Here is a 22,792-nt window from a genome sequence, read left to right as displayed (position 1 = left end):
ACCCCAATGTCATAAATTATTAGAAAGCACTTGTGACCACCAGAACATATGAACAAAACATCTGGTCAGTGTCAGTCATCAGTTCCAAGCTTCAAGTAGTTCATAGTTCAGACATATCCAAGATGCCCGACCGCAAACCCTTAATCATGACTTATTTTCTATAAGTCATGATACCTGCACATACAGTTAGTCCATATTAGCCCTTTAGCCGGTCGCATCCACAGGTTACGTTACTCAGCCAGTCCCTCCTCTCTTGTAATCCGCTCGATGAAGTTCTCCACAGCAGACGGGTTCTCAAAAATGTGCGACTTGTCCTTGTAGGTTACCAGGAGCCGAGCCAGTAATAGCATGCCGTACCGAATCCCCAGGCTCCGTAGCTTCTGACGTACATTATTGTCTTCTGCCGCCAAGTCTGGATAAAATCTCACCTGCTGGTCTTTGTATAGGATTTGTTTTTTAGCCCTGGCTGCTTTTGTTACAACATGTCCCTGTAGTTTAGGAGTTTCATGATAAGAGGTCTTGGTGGGGCATTTGCATCCCTCCTTTGGCCGATTCTGTGAGCTCTCTGCAGTACAAACTTTGAACTTGGCAGTGCCAAATCCAATACATCTGGGATCCAGTTTTCAAGGAAAGCACAAGCATCCCCTCCTTCAGCGTCTCCTGGCAAATTCACCAGTCTCAAATTGGGTAACCTGGATCTGGCCTCCAAGTCTTCAACTGTATCCTCTAGCTTCGTGTTTATAGCCTCGAGCGTTTTCACTTTAGCTAGCAGGGAGCTCACGTCAACCTCGGTAGCTGAGATTCTCACTTCAGCCTCTGCAATTCGTTCTGAGCATTCACGTATTTCCTTTCTCACTCCATGTATTGCTGTTAGAATGCCATTAAGTATTGTGGAAAAGTCCGACTTCAGAGAGCCTATGACAACTAGGATCTTCTCCGAGCCAGCTTCCCCCAGCCCGGTCTCAACAGAGCACATGGTTGGCGCTATGCTAGGGCTAGCATCACTTTCTTTAGCTTCCACGTGTAGCTTGGATGTCAGGGCTCTGACCTCCTCTCTGTACGCCATCTCGTCGCCGTCTGTGATCAGGCCGATGACGGTCGTGTCGTCAGCAAAGTTGATGATGGTGTTGGAGCTGTGTGTGGCCACGCAGTCGTGCGTGAACAGGGAGTAGAGGAGAGGGCTGAGCACACAACCCTGAGGGGCTCCGGTGTTGAGGGTCAAGGTGGAGGATGTGATGTTCCCCATCCACACTGCCTGGGATCTGCCCGTCAGGAAGCTCATGATCCAGTCACAGAGGGCGCTGTTGAGCCCAAGGTCCCTGAGCGTAATGATGAGCTTGGAGGGCACAATGGTGTTGAATGCTGAACTGTAGTCAATGAACAGCATTCTCACACAAGTGTTCCTCCAGTCCAGGTGGGAGAGGGCAGTGTGGAGGGTGAGGGAGATGGCATCATCCGTGGACCTGTTTGACCTGTAGGCAAACTGCAGGGGGTCCAGTGAGTCAGGGAGGGAGGAGGTGATAAAGTTTTGACTAACCGCTCAAAGCACTTCATGATGATGGAGGTGAGTGCAACTGGGCGGTAGTCATTGAGGCAGATGGTAGATGGCAGATTTAGTCTTTTTGGGGACAGGGACAACTCTTTAAAACATGTGGGGACTACAGACTGGAGCAGTGACCTATTGAAAATGTCTGTGAACACATCTGCCAGCTGAACTGCACACACCTTCAGAGCACGGCCAGGGATGCCATCAAGTCCAGGAGCCCTGTGTGTGTTGATCCTTTTCAGAGATCTACACACATCTGCACTGGTTAAAACCAGTGAGCAGGGATCCTCGGCATTCTGTGCCTCCACAGCCGGGGGCCTCTCAGAGCGTGCATAAAATGTGTTCAGTTCATCTGGGAGAGATGCAGACACTTCCTCAGCACCACTCGTTGTCCTTTTGTAGTCTGTTATTGTTTTTAGTCCAGACCACATGCTTCTGGCATTGGAGCCCTTGTAGTTAGACTCCACCTTGTCCCTGTATTGTCTTTTCGCACTGCTAATAGCTCTCCGGCAGTGCGAAAAGACAATACAGGGACAAGGTGGAGTCTAACTACAAGGGCTCCAACGCCAGAAACATAAAAATTCTAAAAGTATAATGGAATATTGTTCTTGTCTTATATTTGACTTCTGAAATATATATGTACAAATATATTACTCAGTAGTATTCATGTGTTGATAAGCCCAACTTTCCAATAAATTCAGTCAATTAAAGTTAAGTCTTAGTTGATAAAAAAAGAAAGAAGCTCAATCATTAATTTGCAAACAAGCTTGAAATTCCCCCTTTCCTATTTCCCCTTTATTTTTCTGTATGTGGTCCTCAGTGAAAAATGTTTTTGACACCACTGGACTTAACAGTGTGCAGGGTGTTAAGTTGATCCTTACATTTCCTGTTAATGTTGTCGGATTTGAGAATGACGTTTTACAGTGAGGACAAATCTTTTTTGGACACAGCATGGCCACAATTATTGGCTAAATGTTAAATAAATAGCATAAAAGTTGTACCAATATTCTGTATACACATGTCTCTTTACAACCCCTTTGGTCAATTGTCAAACGCTATTCTGGGAAATGTAGTTAAAGTCCCAATGAGATTGTATTACACAGCCTGGTTTCAGAAAGTAGATACATCACATTCAATCCCAAAATAACTGCTGCATTGTGTTGGACATTTCTGCGTGCTGTAAGAGTGGGACATTATTCAGGGGGGGATTTTTCCTTTTAAAATGACTGTTAAAATGTCCAGTTATGTACTGGTATAATAAAATAGTCTCTCTATTGGCCCACAATACTCTTGATCAGAGGTGGGAAGTAACTAAGTACATTTACTCAAGTACTGTACTTAACTAGAATTGTTAGGTACTTGTTCATTTCTTGAGTATTTCCATTTCATGCTACTTTATACCTCTACTCCAGGGGTTTTCAACTGGTTTTGTCCCAGGGACCACCATTCGGACTAGAAAGCAATCCGCGGCCCACTGATGTGCCTGCGCGTGCGCGTGTGTATTTGGTGTTACATGCATAGCTCAATGCATGAAACATGAAAGAGAGGCCACGCAGATTTTATAATAATAAAAGTAGATTTATTAAATTAAATTAAATTAAAGATTATTTTAAAGAAAGAATAAAGAATAATAAAGTGTTGTGCAATTCAGTATTGGGAAAAGTAACTAAAAATGTCATGCAAAGTCAGTCTAGGTGTGTGACAAAACAACAACGGAGAACCAAAATCCAACAAATGAAGACCAAGGCAGCCTCAACTGCTGGCTGGTCAGGGCTTTTATAACCCAGCCAGGACAGACCTGTCACCAATCACCTGCTGTAGAGACAGAGAGATTGAGAAAAGCAGAGAGAGATTGAGAAAAGCAGGGAGAGAGAACAGGTTTACCATTAACACAGGGCGGGGCCTAAACCCGCCAGGGTCGTAACAGTGAAAACATGGGAGAATTAGGCCTACCTGTCAGTGTGATATCTGGGCGTGGTGAAGTCCACACAGCCTGTCTATTCGTGGCGAAATGGTAGACAGAGACAGTCTCATGTCATTCTCTGGATCAAGCCTAGCCCTGTACTTATTCTTTAAGTACGCCAGTGTAGAAAAACCACTCTCACACAGGTATGTGGTTGGAAAGGGCAAAAGACACCTCATTGCTTTTGCAGCAAGCTGTGGAAATTCTGTCTGGCAACTTATCCAGAATTTAACAAGGGGCTGTGTGTCGTACATATGCCTCCTGACAGAGTCTGTGGACATCTCAATCAGCTTATCCTCTTCCACAGCCGTCAGACTTGACCCTACTGATGCATCGTCACTGAATGGGAGCAGGATCCACTTGCTGTCACGGCGCCACTCTTCCGAATCAGTGAAGTACTTTGCGAATTGACGCACAAGCTTCCTCAAATGCTCACATATAGTGTCGTTGATGTCAGTGCTGTCAGGGTATTCCTCAACTGAAGGAAACATCGCCAAGTTATTGCTCTCCACTCGTTCGATCCACTTTGACATTTTTTTCACAAATGCGTCGAGCTTCTCGTAGAGCTGCATGACGTTTGCATCTCTCCCTTGCATGGAGCTGTTCAACTTGTTCAGCTCTGCAAAAACATCTGTGAGGTACGCCAGCTTAGTTAACCAGTAACTATCGTTGAAATTGGAAGCCAGATCAGAATGCTTCTCGCACAAGAACTCGTAGATAGCTCCGCGTAGTTCAAACACACGGGCGAGCACAGCGCCGCGAGACAGCCAACGCACCTCTGAATGATAAAGGAGAGAGCTGTGTTCACTTCCCAAGTCATGGCATAGGGATGAAAACAGGCGTGTATTCAATGCGTTTCGTTTTATGAAGTTGACCGTCTTGACAACGACATCAAACACACCACTGAGCTCAACACTGAGATCTTTGGAGGCGAGAGCCTCTCTATGAATCAGGCAGTGTGTCCAAATTACCCCCGGAGCCACCCTCCTTACATGCGCAAACAGTCCAGTCTTGCTGCCACTCATGGCTCGGGCCCCATCGCTGCATAATGCAACGCACCTCTGCCACGAGATATTGTGCTCCGTGAAAAAATCGTCCAGTGCTTTAAATATTTCTACACCGGTAGTTCGCCCGGGCAGTGGTTTGCAAAAAAGAAATTCCTCGCACATAGTGCCACTGTCCTCGTATCGCACAAATGTTAACAGTTGCGCATCATTAGTAACATCTGTCGTCTCGTCGATTTGAAGGGAAAACAGAACTGTCTGAAGTTTTGCCATCAGCTGGTCTTTGACATCATTTGCCATTTCCCCAATTCGTCTTCCGATTGTGTTGTCTGACAACGGAATAGTTTTTAATTTGTTGGCACATTCTTCGCTTACCATAGCTCTGCACATATCTATGGCTGCTGGCAATATAAGCTGCTCTGCAATGGTATGGGGCTTCTTACTTTTTGCAACCCTGAGAGCGACCAGATACGATGCTTTCAGTGCGTTTTCATTTATTTTTGCACTCTTCCTCATGGTAGCCTGCTGTCCTTTGAAATCACGCAACATCTGTTGCATGTACTCAACGGGTTTGGCCTTCAAGTGGACGTGATGCGTCTCCATATGCCGCGTAAGTTTCGACGGCTTCATAGCTTCATTACAGAGAATTGTTGAACATACGAAACACAGTGGTACCTCCTCTCCTGCTCTGTCTGTCGTCACTGTGAATCCATATTTAACATATTCCTCATTGTATTTTCTTTTTCGTCTTTTTTGCGAAGTTGACGCTTCGGAAGCCTGTCCTTGCCCTATCGTGGCGGCCTGTCCCTCTGTCGTGGCAGCCTGACCCTCTGTCATGGCAGCCTGTCCCTCTGGCACTTTCCTCACTACAAAACGATCCATTGGTGCTAGATATATAGCTAGACTAGTACATATGTAACAAATGTTTGCTGTACTACAACCTATCTTAAAATACTCTCGTCGGCTATGCTTATAAATGTGTGTCAACTTTGCTCGCAAGACTGTACGTAATGAATAATAAGTGAGGTTAGCGACGCAACTCATTACCATTAGCGAATCACAGGCTACCATAGACTGGATAGGCGCAAGGCTACATTCTGTCAGCTTGAATTTCCTTTATATTATTTTAAACATATTTTTCACGATATGTAACGGTATTCTGGAAATGTGTTGAAATATCAAAGCGAATTTATATTAAAAAAAAACAATGGTGAACTGATCAACATAGGCTCTTGTCACGGACCACATGCAATGCCGCCGCGGACCACCAGGGGTCCGCGGACCACCGGTTGAAAACCCCTGCTCTACTCCATACATTGAAAAGGGAAATGTTGTCATTTTAATCACCTACCTAATTTACCTCACCATTTCTTTAACAGCTTTAGCTACTTTAATCAAAATGCATCGGATCAAATTAAACTACTTGACTAACTATTTAAAGCACAAAATAGTATAATTATTTAAATATTTTACAAAACGTCAATCAGAACATTTGTTTGTCTACAACAGTAAAATGATACTCGTTGCAGCAATATTATCTAGAAATTTCACAAGTATAAATATCATCAAATAAACACATAAAGGTAATTTTTCTGCACAATGAAGTACAAGTATCTTAAGTAACATTTGAAATGCAGCACTTTTACTTGTAATGTAGTATTTTGACAATAATGTATTGGTAACTTTCACTGAAGTCAAGCATCTGAATATTTCTTCCACCACTGCGCTTGATGGAAAACCCATTGCTGTTCACTTTGTTTCTGGGTCACAGAGGGAACGTGAATAAAAATAGAGTCTGTCATCTAGCACAATTTATTCCACCATTTGTTTACAGTAGCTTTGTAAATGCAGTTTGTTTGTATGTTCATTTGTCGAAGTCTTCATACATCAGCTCTTGGCATTCTGAAGAGTGGGTAACACCTCACATGATTGGAATATTAAACAAATATTGTTAAATAACAAATGAATAAATAAGCCCAGTCCAGTGGATCCACAGCGGGACTACAAAATCCTTTTCGGGGTCTGAGTGGCTCGCGTCTCCAGTCGCTGTCAGCCAGACCTACTCTAGCAGAAACACAATGTGGGGAACCGACAGTAGCATAGACCAAAAGGCGCCTTTAGAATCACACACTCAGACACACATGCACAACAGTCATTATGCACAGAGACACACTCTCAAACTCGCGACTCTCACGAGAAAATGACCAATCATGATCACATGATAAACCTGGCAGATGTAAAAAGAAAGAACCAAGAGAGGTTAGGTGCGTAATTTACAATATGTCATGTCGCTTCTCTGTAGCTGTAAACATCAGCAAAGTAAAGGGAGGACTGCCAGTCGCACACACAGGGGACATCTAGACTGTAAACATGTCAACACACACACACACAAACACACACACACACACACACACACACACACACACACACACACACACACACACACACACACACACACACACAGACACACACAGACATAGCACTGTCTCAGTCAGCCCTCTACACCGAGCTGTCACGCTGTCTCTCTCTCCCACACACACACGCCCACACTAAGCTTCAGCAAAAGCTATGTTGTCACAGTTCCAAGCTCACACGCACGCACACACACAACCACACACACACACACACACACACACATAGTGTACATAGACATACCATGTGAAGCCGGAGCATCCCTAACACACATGTAACACAGTAGGAGCTTAATCTACACTGCTGGCCCCTTTCTCCCCTCCCAATCTGAACTGCCCAGATTGCTCCTCTTTACCCCCGAGTCCATCTTAAGAATCCCCCTCATACAGCTTTCTGACATCCCAGTTAGTTTGTTTATTATCCCTCAATCCTCAAAAACCTGAACTGTTGCCTTGAATTAAATGTATTATGTCAACAAATGTCACATAACTGTATTAGGTTAGGTAAAAGCAAGAATATTAAGTTGAACCTAATATTTGTTATTTAAACTCAATATTATTGCTTTCATCTAACCTAATACAGTTATGTGACATTTGTTGACATAATACATTTAATTAAAGTCAACACTTCAGTTTTTGTAAGCAGTTGTGCACCGACCAGACCTACGAAGCATTTTCGGAACTTTCGATTTTACTATGGGGCACGGGAAATATAAGCATGGGGGGCTAGTCTGCTTGAGAAGCCCATCAAGTCATGTAAAAGTCTGATCTCAAAGGAAGCAGCTCAACAATCCTCCATTTGTTGGTTTCTTCATCCTCCTTCTTCTTGCCCCCCCCCCCCGCCGATCTACTTCCTCTCCTCCCCAGTTAAGGCCATGGGAGGGCTTGACACTAGTGACTGACAGGCCTGCATCCAGATACAAGATGGAAGGCTCGCCGCTGGAGGCCTGCGAGGACCTGAGCATGTCAGGGAGGGGACTGGAGTTGGAGGTGGGGGGGCTGAGACAGATGAAGCCCTTTGAGGGAGCAATCGTATGGAGAAAAGGGAAAGGAGGGCGGGGGGGAAGCAGTCTCTTCAGCAGAGGTGGGGAAGGGCCCGTTCATGTACGATGGTTCACGTTTTTTGGGTTCGTTGACAAGGAATAAGTATCTTGGTTAGGGTGATGGATTCCTCAGGGTAAGGAAGTGATGATCACTCTGATTGGTTCATCAGATTTGGTTGCGTTTGTGTCCAGATATCCATGGCACAACCACAAGATGTCCTGGACAAAGACAGAAACACACATATTTTATAAAATGAATTATACTATAGTTGACGTTATACAGTATATGGTTTATATGCAAGCAACATAAAGTATTAATATATATTACATGGCTTAGTTGAATACTCAATTCTGATTGATCAATTTGGACATTTTAGAGGTTGATAATACTTGATAACACACCACTGCTAAGCTAAAACAATGACCGTTGCTAAGGAGGATCAAGGGAGAGAAGAAAAGAGGTTAAAAGAGAGTGTTGGATGTCAGAGAAATCACCTGAAAAAGACAGACAGGAAGTAAACACTGAAGGGAACAACAGAAGAAGACAGACAGGAAGTAAACACTTATGGGAACAACAGAAGAAGACAGACAGGAAGTAAACACTTATGGGAACAACAGAAAAAGACAGACAGGAAGTAAACACTTATGGGAACAACAGAAGAAGACAGACAGGAAGTAAACACTTATGGGAACAACAGAAGAAGACAGACAGGAAGTAAAGACTGAAGGAAACACGGTATGTTGTCTGGCAGTATTTAAAGAAAATAAAAAGGGAACAGATTTGTAATTTATTTAATGACAAAAACAAATGGAATAAAAATAAGTCAGGAAATAGCTTTTATGTCTGAATCATTTAGGTGTCATAAAAACAGCAGTTGCGAACTTCATATCAACGGATAAAATACCAATATGAAGTGTGTGTGTTTGTGTGTGTCTCACCTTGAACACTATTCATAATGGACCTGCGGTTCAGTCAGTCTGAGGGATGTTCAGGGCAGGACCGATTGATCTCAAACCACGAGTCTATACAGCTACACACACACACACACACACACACACACACACACACACACACACACACACACACACACACACACACACACACACACACACACACACACACACACACACACACACACACATCAAACAACATGTGTTAATATGTGGAGATTACCCTGCTGTGTACACATCCTAAACATGTGTTTGCCACAGACTTTTTTTCCAGCAATATTTAAAAATCCACTGGAGAAATCTCATTGCTTTTAGCCCTTGTATTGCTAGCCTCCAGGTCGGCCTACAAAATACGTCATCACTGCACCACTGTACTGTCCAACAGTATAATATTAATAACCTCTATATCATATGCAGCCACTACCGGCCATCTTTTCGGAACGTCTTTATTGGAGTGCAGTGAGTGGATTTAATTAGAAGAAGTGCAAAATTATATATCGGGCAGCAATTCAAATCTGTGTGTGTGTGTTTCACCTTTTGTGGTAGATGCAGAGGCACGGCAGTCTGGCTATGGTGTCCCCTTGCTGCAGTTCCTCTAGACAGATCACACACTCCCCGGCATCCCTTGCCAACACATCGTCTTGAGTGACAGGCGCGCGCACACACACACACACACACACATACACAGAGGAGAACATGTATCAGTATGCACCAAAGACAGCGATATAAACACAGCACAGAGCAGTACGGTTGGTGCATTACACACAGTGATGATTACATTCTGCTTGTACAAATGGAAATGCACATGGATGAGCTCCAGGATAAATGAGGTGCCTTGTCTTGTATCTGTTTACACTGAAGAAAACAGCATCCATCCAATGGGAATTCACTACTGGAACTCTTTATGTTGCCACATTAGATTAGAGTAGATTGAATTTATCTTCATTGAAATGAAATGCAGTTTGCATCCAACCAGAAAGTGCAAAGTTGACAGACAGTACATCCTCATGTTAGGTTACAGTGTAGACAGATTTGTATCTTTCACTGTCTATAACGTGTTTATATTGAACTTTGAAGTGTTTTTTTATTTGTATTTTTTTTCTACACTTTATGTTTACATTATGTGCAGTGCCTTGTTCTAGTATGATGCTGTGACGAAAACAATTCCAAAAAAGCACATCTTATCTTATTAAAGTTGTTGCACATGTGAGTAAAGTTACAGACAAGTTTATTTAAATATAATAATTACATACAGATAAGGTGCTCATTTTGTAGCTTATAGGTCGCAGGGTTAGGCAAATATAAGTTAAATACTTAATGTAGAACAGGGAGGGATTCAAACAGTTTCATATAATCATTTGTATGATCTCCAATATGGTTTGAAGTGTGATGAATAATGTTTGTTAATTAATTTATGTTAGATTAAGTTATTTATCAGGTTTATGTTTCATGTTTAGTTCTAGTTTTTTTTTTGTAAGAATCTGATTGGGTCTGATTAACTTAGGCCTTGTAAGAAATTCACAAGCACTTACAATGGTAGGACTTGCTTGAAGTGAATACATCTGCACTTTCCTTGTTGTTCGGGGTTTGACTCTCTATGTTTATTGCACTTATTCTAAGTCGATTTTGGATAAAAGGGTGAGCTAAATGAATTGTAATGTGATGTTACAGGGACAATGAATGACAGTCCATCCAATTGTTTTTTTGAGATATTAAACCCGGATGAAGACTAGACGAAACCTGCCAAGACTGTCATTTCTGTAGCTTAGGCTAAAATTGCTATGTCAACTATATCAGTATTATATGTAAGGAGTTCTTTGTACAGTGCTTTAAAAGTTTAAGGAAAAACAAGTCTTATATCAAGTGAGAGAATGTGGGTAGTGTAATGACCTATTTCAGAGGCATTTATCCTAAGACTGGATAGTTACTATTGATGCATTAACGTATTCATTACAGCTGGTAAAGGTAGAGCTAATTTTAATTACTTTATTTTGCTGGATATGTTAAATATACAGTATATCGTTTTTTTCTCGATTTATGTTTTATATTGTATTTATATTTTGTATTCAATATTTTCTGGCACATTTTTGTTTTGTAGAAGTACCATGAAATGGAAATACTAGTACTTGAGTAAATGTACTTGTTACTTTCCACCACTGCTTCAAAGATATCCATTGTAAATGAGTGTTGATACATAGATATAGAAAGATACACTGAAAAAACTGAATCCCTGACTTGAATTAAATGTGTTATGACAACAAATTTCACATAACTGTATTAGGTTAGTTGAAAGCAAGACAATGAAGTTGAACCAAATGTTTTTGTGAAATCTGTTGACATAATACATTTAATTAAAGTCAACGTTTCAGTGATGGATGGATGGATGGATGGATGGATGGATAGATGGATGGATGGATGGATAGATGGATGGATGGATGGATGGATGGATGGATAGATGGATGGATGGATGGATGGATGGATGGATGGATGGATGGATGGATGGATGGATGGATGGATAGATGGATAGATGGATAGATGGATAGATGGATAGATGGATAGATGGATAGATGGATAGATGGATAGATGGATAGATAGATAGATAGATAGATAGATAGATAGATAGATAGATAAGAAGAGGGGGGGCGGGCTGTGAGTCAGAATAGGAGACAGAAAACATATGCTCTGCCTGCAAATCAGCTTAGTTCCTCCACAAACTCCCATAACCTCCCTCTCCTCCCCCCTCCCTCTCTTTATCTCTCTCCTCTTCTGACCCCGTCCTTTATTCTATTGTTCACAGCGGCACATCCCTCCGCCCCCTGTCACCCCCCTGTAAACAGCCAGCATCAGAGTGCTCAGGATTAAATCGCAGGGATATACATACTGTCTGATAACAATGCAGCCGCTCCACTCCTCCTCTCCCCCCAAATTTCCTAAGGAAATAAATCCCACTAGGAAACACTCTGAGATTAATCAACTTCCCAAAAAAGTCTGCATTTCACTGCAAGTGCAGAGTGTATTAAATCTAATGTCAAAATCTGACCCGGGCTCTGGTAATCAAGTAAAAAGGGTTGTTCAATCTTGTTTCCTTCACCTGTGAAATGTTCGAAAAAATAAGGTCATCCCCGGATAGAGCTCTAACTCATCACAGTCCTGCCTCAGCCAAATCTCTACATGGACTGCAGTGCGTAGAAAAGTGGATCAGATTGGAGAACACATCCACTGAAACCAAGTCAATTTTACACAATTATAAGATAGTATTGTTCATTTATAAAGCCTTTCTCATCCTTGAAGCTACCGAGGTTAGTTTTTAACTCCTTATGAGCCAGCATCTGACCCATTATCCAGTTGGAGCTGTAACTAGGACACCACACTACAACATACTGTACTACACTGAAGAACACTTCAAACCAGACTCTCACCCAGGAAACCGCTGTGGTGTCCGTTATTTTAACTTGACATTCATCATGTTTTTCAACAACTTGCCTTGTCTTTACCAAACTAACCACTTAAAACTTTAATTCACCACATTAATTGGGTTTTGAGGTATAACAGACTTCCCTGCACATTGTAAAAAAATGGCACTAATGTTACAGTGGCCGACGTGCCAAACGTTGGCATTAGGAGAAACGCACAGCAGTTCAAATACGATGCAAAAAAAAAAAAAACACAAGAAACATCTTCAGCAACCTGACAACACTTGTGCAGCATTTAGAAAACATTTACCAATCTGACGAGACGCTGAAAGTCAAACCACTGCAAATAAAAAACACTGCAAGACGGTAAAAACACAATGGAAACCATGGGACACTAAAAAGTGACGCAGCAGCTGGGCAAGGAGCACTTGTTGATGTTCTGGGATAATAAAGTTGGACAACTGTCACTGTCACTTGAAATGTACCTAAAATATACACTTCATTGGCTTATTTTACAATATGATCACCTGATTCTCTCTGATATTACTGTAGCTAGATCTGCTGTAAGCTAGCAAGCTAGCTAATAGCGTACCTAGTCATTTTAAATGTACAGACAAAACACTTACAGTTATGAAATAGACTAACTCTGCCAATAGTGAGAATATCCTGAACATCTCCAAGCGCTCTGAGCCCAGCTGTGTGCGTCACTTTTTTAGTGTCCCCTGGTTTCCGTTGTGTTTTGAGCTTCTTGCAGCATTTTCTTCTCGCAGCGTTTCGTTTTTTGCAGCACTTTTTGTAAACACTGCACATGTTTCGTCAAGTTGGAGAAGATGTTTCTTTATTTGCATGTGTATTGGCACCTCTGTGTTTTTATATGTGCGTTGTTTATTGAAAGTGCATCGCGTTGCTTCTAATGGAAATGTGAGGGCCGTTGTCACCGTAGCCTAATGGGATACAGACGCTGTAGCTCAATCTGGATACTTCGCTTAGTGCACTGCCGTGTCACACACTGTGAACACATACAGGGTTTGAATTTCTGCCATGAAGTTTCTCAAATAGCACAAGTCTGCTTGCCTTCTCTGGATCTGACTATCACCGCTTGTGGCTAGCCAGCTAGCAATGATCGTTTGCAGTACCAAATCAGTTAAGACTGCCAAATTAGCATTAGCATTACCTAAATAGTGAAAAAATGTATAGCTTTTATTCGTATAGTGCTGTGTTTACTAGAGCAACTACAATTGGGGCTGGTCATGTACATTCCAGCCAATATGCCGGCTATTGAGTGTGAGAAGTGTTCATTGTTCTACACTCAACTTTTGACTATTATGACAGCACCATCCTGGTACTCATAGTGCATTATGACAACCTTCACATTTGGATGCACTTGTGAACTCAGAAGTCTGCAAATGTAAATATTTAGCACTTTTGTGTTATTAAAATACACCAAGCGGTCCTGCATCAAACACACTTACTGCTTTGCTTAAGACATCATTACTAAATATGCTAGAGGGCTTTCTTACTTGACTGTAAACTTAGTGTGAAACGACTGATGCTGTTCTTCTCTGCGGAGGAGGACAGTCTTTTTTTATGGCCATGTTAGACACACTTATGAAGATATACTGTAGATGAGCTGACACTTCAGGCACCTACAGTAGAACAGAATGTGAAGAAGAACAATGCTGAATGTTGCATGAACCTTTGTAATATGTAATATGGTATATGTAGCGTCCCCGACTGAATGATGGTTTAACTCTTCAACTGATGGTAACTGTTTAATGTATACCCTTGCTTGCATACAAATTGTTTCCAACGTAAGGGCTATAAAATAAGAAATAAAATACAACAATCGGTTACCGTCCCACAAACAAACCCCCCCCCCCCCCCCCCCACATCCCTCAAAAACGAAATCACAATCATAGCTCCCACCGACAATACATAATGACACATTAGCTCTTTCAACTGAACATACATATACACAATACTGCTCTGTAACTAAATGAGCGGAACACATCACTGTCGGCTAATAGTCTAATAGCAGTTTCGCTAATTCAAAGCATGAACACAAAACTCCGCTAAAACCACGAAACAATAAAGCATAACATCACTCAACATATCAAATAGACTTGGAACAAACCTTGTGCCTTTATCAGCCAGGTGCTAAAAACCCAATTCAATGACCCATTAACTGTTCATTGTAGCATTGTCCATCGTCATTACACCTGTCACTTTCACTGCTTCTCTGTTCGTATGCTTCGGGTAGAAGTTCTTTCAAAATAAAAGTCCGGATCTTATACTTCCAAAATAAAGGTGCAAAAATAAACTCCAAAGGTTATTTACAGTATATATTATTTAAGTATATTACATCTGCAGAGTGTGAAGAAGTCCTGTTTCTCTGATTTCTGCAACACAGTCCATGGCTGTGTCTCAATCCCTCGCTATTATCGATAATAGTGGGCAATATTGGTGTAATAAAGTAGTGTCCTATGCATAAACACGACCTGCAAAATATCCCACAATGCACACTCACTTATTTACTACTGCCTGTTATATAGGGAGGAATGAAGGTTATCTGACAAAGGGATTATGGTCTTCAAGAGACCCTATCTTCCAGAGGGAGTTTCTCTTCCACACACATTGGACTACTCCTTTACCTCTGTAACACAGTGACATCACTATGTAACACCCGCGCGTCTATTAGCTAGCGCTACAACACATTGTTCGTGCAGGCTAAGGCGAGGGACATCTCAAAGCGGTGGACCAATTACAACAGAGACAGCCAGCTAACCAATCAGAGCCGACTGGGCTCTGGTTTCAGACAGAGGGTGAAAAGAGGTGCTGCAGCACAGGCAGTATGAGAAAAATAAAGAGCTTTTATAACATGTCGCAATAGAGACACAAAATACAAACATGAACCTGAAGATGACCCCTTTAACTCTTATTCTGAGGGTTTAAGAACTTCCGGGTGACCATGTTCAGATGTTTCTGCCCTAAACAGTGGGAGATGAATCAATAAAATATCAAGGTGCATATGTACGAGATCTGATTTAAATTCGGAGAGATGGAATAAATAATGTGTTAAACTCCCGGGTCTCTCAATCATCACCTCTGTCGTCCTCACCTACAGCTATCTCTCGCACTTGCTGGCTTGCTAACAGACATTTGCCTTCAACACCTTCCCATCAATAATGACTGAGTGGTCTTTGCTCCTCTGAATCACAGCACGCAGTTCCTTTGTTCTTCTCTTTCGGTGTCCTCCGGTGACCTGAGCTGCAGAGACACACTGCATGTGCCTCCCCTTCCTCTTTCTCTCACTCACTCACGCACACATACACACACACACACACACACACACACACACACACACACACACACACACACACACACACACACACACACACACACACACACACACACACTCTCTCTTGCTTTCTGGGTCTCTATACCACCCTCTGACTTCTCTGAGTGTACGTGGCCTACTCTCCCTTTTCTGAGCAGAGGGCTATATTTAGTGGGAGGCATTATAATATCATTACACAAAGAGCAGTGTTCAGCTCACACAGCTGTGCCATCTATAACCCTCTGCATAGATACACATATTCAGATGAACTATATTGAAAATTATCTAATAAATAAATGAAAAAGTAACAAATTGGATACAATTTAAATAATCCCTTCTGCTGCCACAAGCTGCCCGGCAGTGTATATTAAAAGAATTAAGCTGCACCTTCACTAACTGGAACATTAACGCTATGAATGTTAAAGCATCAATTATAATTTAGTCATATAATATAAATTATTCTTAAATGGTTCTTTCCTTTTGCAGAACGAGAACTTTTACTTTTGGGACAATACGTTTATTTTTAAAAAATACTTTTGTACTTCTGCTTGAGTACAATTTGGAATCCAATTGACTTTTTTTTTTTAAATGTGAAGGTTGAAGACAGCCAAAGTCCACCAGTCAGCTTGAATAACTGTTTCCCATTTTATTTTAAAGAGTTTTCTCCTCCTTTGTCCTCCTTCTCCTGCCTGAGGCCTGCACACCTGCACTTTGATTCCTCATTAGCTCTGCTTGTATTCAAGCCTTGATTTTGCTTTTTAGATCATTTTCAAAGTTCCTGCCTCTTCAGAATCAGAATCAGAAAATGTTCATTTGTTACAGCAAAAAGAGCCAAAGAAAGCTTAATATTACACCCAAAATTGGTTCGACCCTGCTGCGCTTTCCGTAACAGAACAGTTCGACTGCGTGATGGACCCAGTAAGTTTGAGGAGGAACTGAATGGCCTGTCCTGCTCTCTTGCTTGTTGGTATGTATGACAGCAACCCATCCGGATACTTTCCTTCTATGTCCCTGCCACGCCTTTTTCTGTGTGAAAATTTCTGCTGTCATATGAATGATAGTAATTACAGTTCTGAGGTCTTCGCAAGTCAGGTAAAAAAAAATTGGAATACAGGGTATTTCCACCTACAAGGAACCCAAATACTATGATCTGTCAGTGAAAACAATTACACAATGTTATTGGCTGTCGATTATCAATGCCAATTTAACATGAAACCAAAATCAATAGGGGACGGATGTCCTGTCCAGTGGAAGGCAGCAGTCTAACACTGAAACTGGGATTTCTTCGGCTTGTCAGTGTTTCATATTTCAAAGCAGCTTCTATACTGCTTTGACTTTCAACATAACTATTTATTTTAATGATTGATGATAGGATCATAATTGATCTGTGTTTCCCACATGTACTTGCCTCGACTGACCGGTCCCATTGATAATAACTTAGTCTTCTCTGTGGGGGCCTGAAACCCCAGCTCTTTACTTTTACTGTCCTTTTTTTCTCAGTAAAAAAGTAAAGATTATCGTAACTTTGGATTTTTTTTGTTGTTTTGCTCTCTTTTGCAGCTATTTTGTTATCAAACTTTTTTTATCCCGCATGGTGCCAATTCTTTGTCTTCACAAGTAAAAGATAGGGCTGTCTTAACAACATGCGCTCCTCTCATCCAAAGGGAATGGCGGAGAGCTCAGAGCTGAACACCGAGGGGCTGCTCTGAAATTTTCACGCCGGGAAGCCAATGCTAAACCCTACCTAATAAATTTCTTACCTGGGCGGATCAAGGTATTTGCTGTTAAGTCTTCCAGCCTTCTGCATTTGGCTCCACCCTGCTTCACTACCCGCAGTGACACCCACAGCAGGCTGTAAACTGCAGCAGGTGAGTGCAACAACTAATGTCAAACTGAATGGGGGAATGTAATGTAACATTGTAACCTGCTGAAATCTATAGCTGTACTTGTCATTATCAAATATTCACAATGAAGATATTTAATATTTGCACAACAAAGAAGGTTAATTATATATCCCAGAAGTAGCTTGAAGTCAGTACTTGGATGAGTTAACAAGAGCTGCCATTCAACAACTGCCTAAAGCTGAAATCACATGATAAGTGATTTCTTTTTTGCTCACTGGTGCCGCTTTTCCACCAAACCGGTTCCGGAGCCAGTTCCGGGCTAGAGCCTGATAAAGATCTGGTTCTTCATGTTTCCACCACAGCGGGGCCAGCTCTAAACGCAGAAAAACCGTATCGTAGCTGGCCCCACTCGGCAGCCCGGGCAATATCCAAGAACCAAATGCGTGACACTTACATCGCATGTGGAGGCGGGATTAACCTGATCAACAACAACAAAATGCCGCAGGTTTTGTTTAGCAACACACACAATGACGAACCAGGATAGATGCCACCAAGCAGCAGTGGACCACTGAAGAGGCAAATTACCTCCTTGGGATTTGGTCCACTAGGTTCAAGGTTCACTAAAGAGGTACAAAGGAAGTTGGATGGATACAATGCGGTAGAAGGCTTTTTTCCAGCAGCTGCAGCGGGAGATGGCAACTGCTGAATACCACTGGACTCCGGAGCAGATAAGCAAAACCGTTGTTGTTGTTGTTGAGGGATTTTCACGCCCTATGGGTCATAAGAGGGCACGTAAACGGTTAAGTCATGACGCAAACGATGACCCAATGGCGCAGCTCCACTCGAGCTCCACTCGGCCTCTGAGCAGTGGAAACACAAGGCGGGCTACAGGCTAGAACCACAAAAGCACCAGAAAAGCACAAGAACAGATCTGGAACCGGAACCAGTTTGGTGGAAAAGGGGCATAAGAGGATTTGCGCTGAGCTTGAAAGCGGTTAAAAAAACAAAAAAAATTTCCCTGCTTTTGATCCAGTTTAGTTTCTATGTTTATCATGCCTGCTATCTTGCAGCGCTACATACAGTACAGGTGCATCTCAATAAATTAGAATATTGTGGAAAAGTTCATTTATTTCATTAAGTCAATCAAAAAAAATCAAACCCATATATTATATTGATTCATTACACACAAAGGGAAATCTTTCAAGCCTTTATGTGTCTTAATCTTGATGACTACGGCTTACTGCTAATGAAAACCCAAAAATCAGTATCTCAGAAAATTTGAATATTGTGAAAAAGTTCAATATTGTAGACTCACGGTGTCATTCTAATCAGCTAATTAACTCCTGCAAAGGTGTCCCGAGCCTTTAAATGGTTTTTCAATCTGGTTCAGTAGACTTCACAATCATGGGGAAGACTGCTGACTTGACAGTTGTCCAGAAGACAGTCATTGACACCCTCCACAAAGAGGGTAAGCCTCAAAAGGTCATTGCTAAAGAAGCTGGCTGTTCACAGAGTGCTATATCCAAGCACATTCATAGAAAGTTGAGTGGAAAGGAAAAGTGTGGTAGGAAAAGGTGCACAAGCAACAGGGATAACCGCAGCCTTGAGAGGATTGTCAAGAAAAGGCCATTCAACAATTTGAGGGAGCTTCACAAGGAATGGACTGAGGCTGGAGTCAGTGCAGCAAGAGCCACTACACACAGACGTATCCAGGACATGGGCTACAACTGTCCCATTTCTCATGTAAAGCCACTCCTGAACCAGAGACAACGTCAGAAGCATCTTACCTAGGCTAAGGAGAAAAAGAACAGGTCTAATGCTCAGCGGTCCAAAGTCCTCTATTCAGATGGAAGTACATCATGCATTTCATTTGGAAACCAAGGTCCCAGAGTCTGGAGGAAAAGTGGAGAGGCACAGAATCCACGTTGCTTGACGTCCAGTGTGAAGTTTCCACAGTCAGTGATGATTTGGGTAGCAATTTCCTCTGCTGGTGCTGGTCCACTGTGTTTGCTCAAGTCCAAAGTCAACGAGGCCGTCCACTAGGAAGTTTTAGAACACTTCATGCTTCCTTCTTCTGACAAGCTTTATGGAGATGCTGATGCTGAGTGGCTGCAGCTTAAGCGTTTGATAATTGATAAACAAACAAAGGTTCTTTATGCACTTTGATTTCCCATCTCATTCATGTTTTAAGCCTTGCAGCTTAAACTGACATAATGACAAAAAGGTTAAACTAAACTTCTAAACAGTCTGTGTCGTCTTTTAAAACTCTGATTAGATTCTTGCCTCCATTGTACAGTAAATGTGTGACGAGTCGACCTTGCAGAGAGATATGCTGATGTACGACAGGTGATTGACAATAGACTCATGAGCATGCTGGGAAACAAGATAAACTGCAGCTGTTTTTAGAGGTTCGAAAACACCAAAGAGAGAGGAAGGCAGAGAGAAAATACAGAGAGAGATTACACGGCGGCAACAGAGCTGACAGACGGACGGACTCGCGGAGGAGAGGGGGAACCAGAGAGTCATTTGCTGGAATTAAGAGTGACAGCACAGACAGAGCTGTAGGAAAAAAGAGAGGAATTATGGGAGTCTTTCTCCTTTTACCCTCTCTCCTCTCATCCGTTATCAGCCATCAGGGCACTCCATCACTCCGGATCCCATCTTCCCTGAAGACACTTTCACTCTCCTCGCTCTGTCTCTGTCACTCACTCTTCCTTCTTCTCAGTCTGGATCCAGCTGCAGGCTTCAAATGTAGATTACACTGAAGAAACTGAAACGTTGGCTCTAATTAAATATATTATGTCAACAGATTTCACATAACTGTATTAGGTTAGTTGAAAGCCATAATATTAAGTTGAACCTAATCATTCTATTTAAACTTAATATTATTGCTTTCAACTAACCTAATACAGCTATGTGAAATCTGTTGACATAATATATTTAATTAGAGCCAACATTTTTCAGTGTATGTATTTATCGTGCTGGTCTAATGGGCGTAGTTGAATGCTATTTGCGGAGTTGTAAAGTGACTCCCCTCCCCTGCCTTTACAACTTTACATGATTTAAATGATTATTATCATGAGAAACACGCCAACATTACTCTGCATACACACAAACAGACTTCTACAAGGTGACCTTCAGGCTCCATAGCAGACGTACATGTGCACAGTGTTGAGTCAAACTAGTGACTGTCAATCATCGAGTTGCTGGGGGCGACAAATAGACATGGCTGCTGTCAATCATGTGTCTCCAGGCAACCAGGAGTTGTAGTCCATTCCCTAATTAAAGTAGCAGCCTGCTCAAGGGAAAATACAGTAGAGTGGAAGTTGTGTCTGCAGCAGCTTTATTAACTCTTCTTGCACATTTCTAGCCCTAAGTATCACAGAGTAACATACACATGTATAATGTTAGTCACTCAGCACACTGACATTGTCCCTCCTGGTCGTATTAGTGGTATGACCCATTAGCTTTAAATTGTGACTTCTGGATATTCTTTTTATAATAGTATGCAAAGCAAGCAACATTGCTTACTATTCTACAGTTTGTAGGTTTTCTGCGGTATGCTTTCCAATCAATATTCTTTGGTTTTATACTGATGGTCAGACTTAAGGGTTAGTTGGAGCCATGAGTTAAAGGACAGGTGCATATTTTTCAACTTGAAACAGAACTCATATGCCCAACAATTTTTGGTCAATATCATTATTTATTCTGTCCATATTGGCGTGAGAAGTTCTATTCTTAATGTGATTCAGATATCAGAGCAGAAGGAAAGGATCCACTAAAAAATCCTGATAGTTGCCTTGTGGCATTTTCCATATTGGAACCCTATAGAAGAAGACTTAAAATAATTTACTGTAGAAGTAGAATAGAGATAAACACCTTCCTTCTTTCACTACAAAACGGTTGTAATTTATCAATACAGCTGAATATATAGCTCCGGAAAAAATTTAAATACCACTGCAACATTATTAGTTTCTCCGATTTTATTATTTATACGGGTATGTCTTTCAGTTAAATGATTTTTAATTTAATTTAATTTTTTTATTCTATAAACTACTGACAACATTTTTCTGTGTTGGAATTCAACAGACACTGGAATGGCTGCCATACATGTAGAGTCAAAGATTTAAGAAAAAATTGGAGTGGTCTCTTAATTTTTTCCGGAGCTGTATTAATAATAAGAGAAATAGTCATCCTGTGGCATCCTGCTACAGTAGATTCCTTTATTTTCAAATTGGAGCTTTTTAACTGGATCTTAGCAGTTATTTTTCTATTAGTAACTACTGTACTATCACTTATTAAGCTGTGCCCGCTCAACTTTATTATAGAGACATTTAGTTTGTTCTTTTCTCTGTTGAGTTGCTGCGCAACAGGTGTTGAGCAGTAACCCCATGGCTGCCTTGTTTTCACTGGGGACAGCTGATTCCACTAAAGCAGGCTAGCATCGGAACAATGGCTATCCCCACTGAAAACTGGAGAAGGACTCAGAGGATGCTTGGTAAACAGAAGAGACCAAGGAGGAGAGCTCTAGATTTATGGAGAAAATTAGATAAATACGTATCCCCTCTCTCATCATGGGCAACGTAAGATCACTGGCTAATGAATGGAAGAGCTAACGGCTTAAGCTAGGAGGCAGACAGAATATCTGGAGTGTAGTTTAAAGGGCTTTACCAGGAGATATCTGAGAACCACGTTTCCTTTGATGACTTCCAGACATTTCTGGCTGACAAGGATTGAACCGAGAGCTTCATCGCAAGCTTCTGTCGTCTCCTTGACTTCACCATGAATGGTATTCTTAACATTAACTCCCAACTGTTCCTGTGTTCGTGTGAAGGTAAAACATCACAGAGAAGGTTCATCGGTTGATTGCTAGTGTTAAATAATATAATAAAGCTGCTGATTTATGTCTGCTACAAAACCATAGATTTCATAATCGTACCTCACAAGGGTTACATATAATACTTCAAATGTGTTGTTAGCGATGTAAGCGCACTAGCCAGTGATCCAATGATCTACCAGGCTCACAGGGATATAGGTATTTCAACAGTCATTGGTTGGTTGGAGCAATTCCCAAATATTTCTTGTATTCTTAAGGTCCCCTATTATGTAAAATGCACTTTTTGCTGTCTTTTATACATAAATATGTGTCCCCGGTGTGTAAGGAGACTCACAACGTGTCAGAAAATACAACCCTCTCTCTTTTCCTCCTTACCCACTAAAAACGGGGGTACTAACGATCTGATCCAGATTTGCTGTCGTTATGACGTTATAAGGGAAATG

At 41.6% G+C, this 22,792-nt stretch overlaps 2 protein-coding genes across 2 annotated transcripts in view; both read right to left on the bottom strand.

Moving 5' to 3' along the window:
* Window positions 1–2,953: 2,953 nt before the first annotated feature.
* Window positions 2,954–5,824, bottom strand: LOC134875258 (protein FAM200A-like). Its single transcript, XM_063899747.1, has 2 exons — window positions 3,500–5,824; window positions 2,954–3,361 (listed from the first exon to the last, which is right to left on the bottom strand). The coding sequence occupies exon 1, from the start codon at window positions 5,582–5,584 to the stop codon at window positions 3,503–3,505; it is 2,082 nt and encodes a 693-aa protein (XP_063755817.1). The 5' UTR covers window positions 5,585–5,824; the 3' UTR covers window positions 2,954–3,361; window positions 3,500–3,502.
* A 512-nt stretch (window positions 5,825–6,336) lies between these two features.
* The window catches only part of znrf1 (zinc and ring finger 1), a 49,391-nt gene continuing 32,935 nt past the window's right edge, over window positions 6,337–22,792 (bottom strand). The window contains exons 3-5 of the mRNA XM_063910837.1: window positions 9,453–9,558; window positions 8,907–8,998; window positions 6,337–8,186 (exon numbers count right to left, since the gene is read on the bottom strand). Of these exons, the coding sequence (XP_063766907.1) occupies window positions 8,941–8,998; window positions 9,453–9,558 (164 nt within the window). The 3' untranslated portion in view covers window positions 6,337–8,186; window positions 8,907–8,940. The remainder of the gene's footprint in view (window positions 8,187–8,906; window positions 8,999–9,452; window positions 9,559–22,792) is intronic.

This window comes from Eleginops maclovinus, chromosome 2 (assembly GCF_036324505.1).
Source record: "Eleginops maclovinus isolate JMC-PN-2008 ecotype Puerto Natales chromosome 2, JC_Emac_rtc_rv5, whole genome shotgun sequence".
Taxonomy (NCBI): Eukaryota; Metazoa; Chordata; class Actinopteri; order Perciformes; family Eleginopidae; genus Eleginops; species Eleginops maclovinus.
The sequence above is the reverse complement of the archived record's forward strand: the minus strand, read 5'-3'. Positions and strand labels throughout refer to the sequence as shown.

What these genes read in the sequence shown, in the direction of transcription:
- LOC134875258 (XM_063899747.1), bottom strand. Translation starts at nt 5,584, where the DNA reads ATGGTAGCCTGTGATTCGCTAATGGTAATGAGTTGCGTCGCTAACCTC.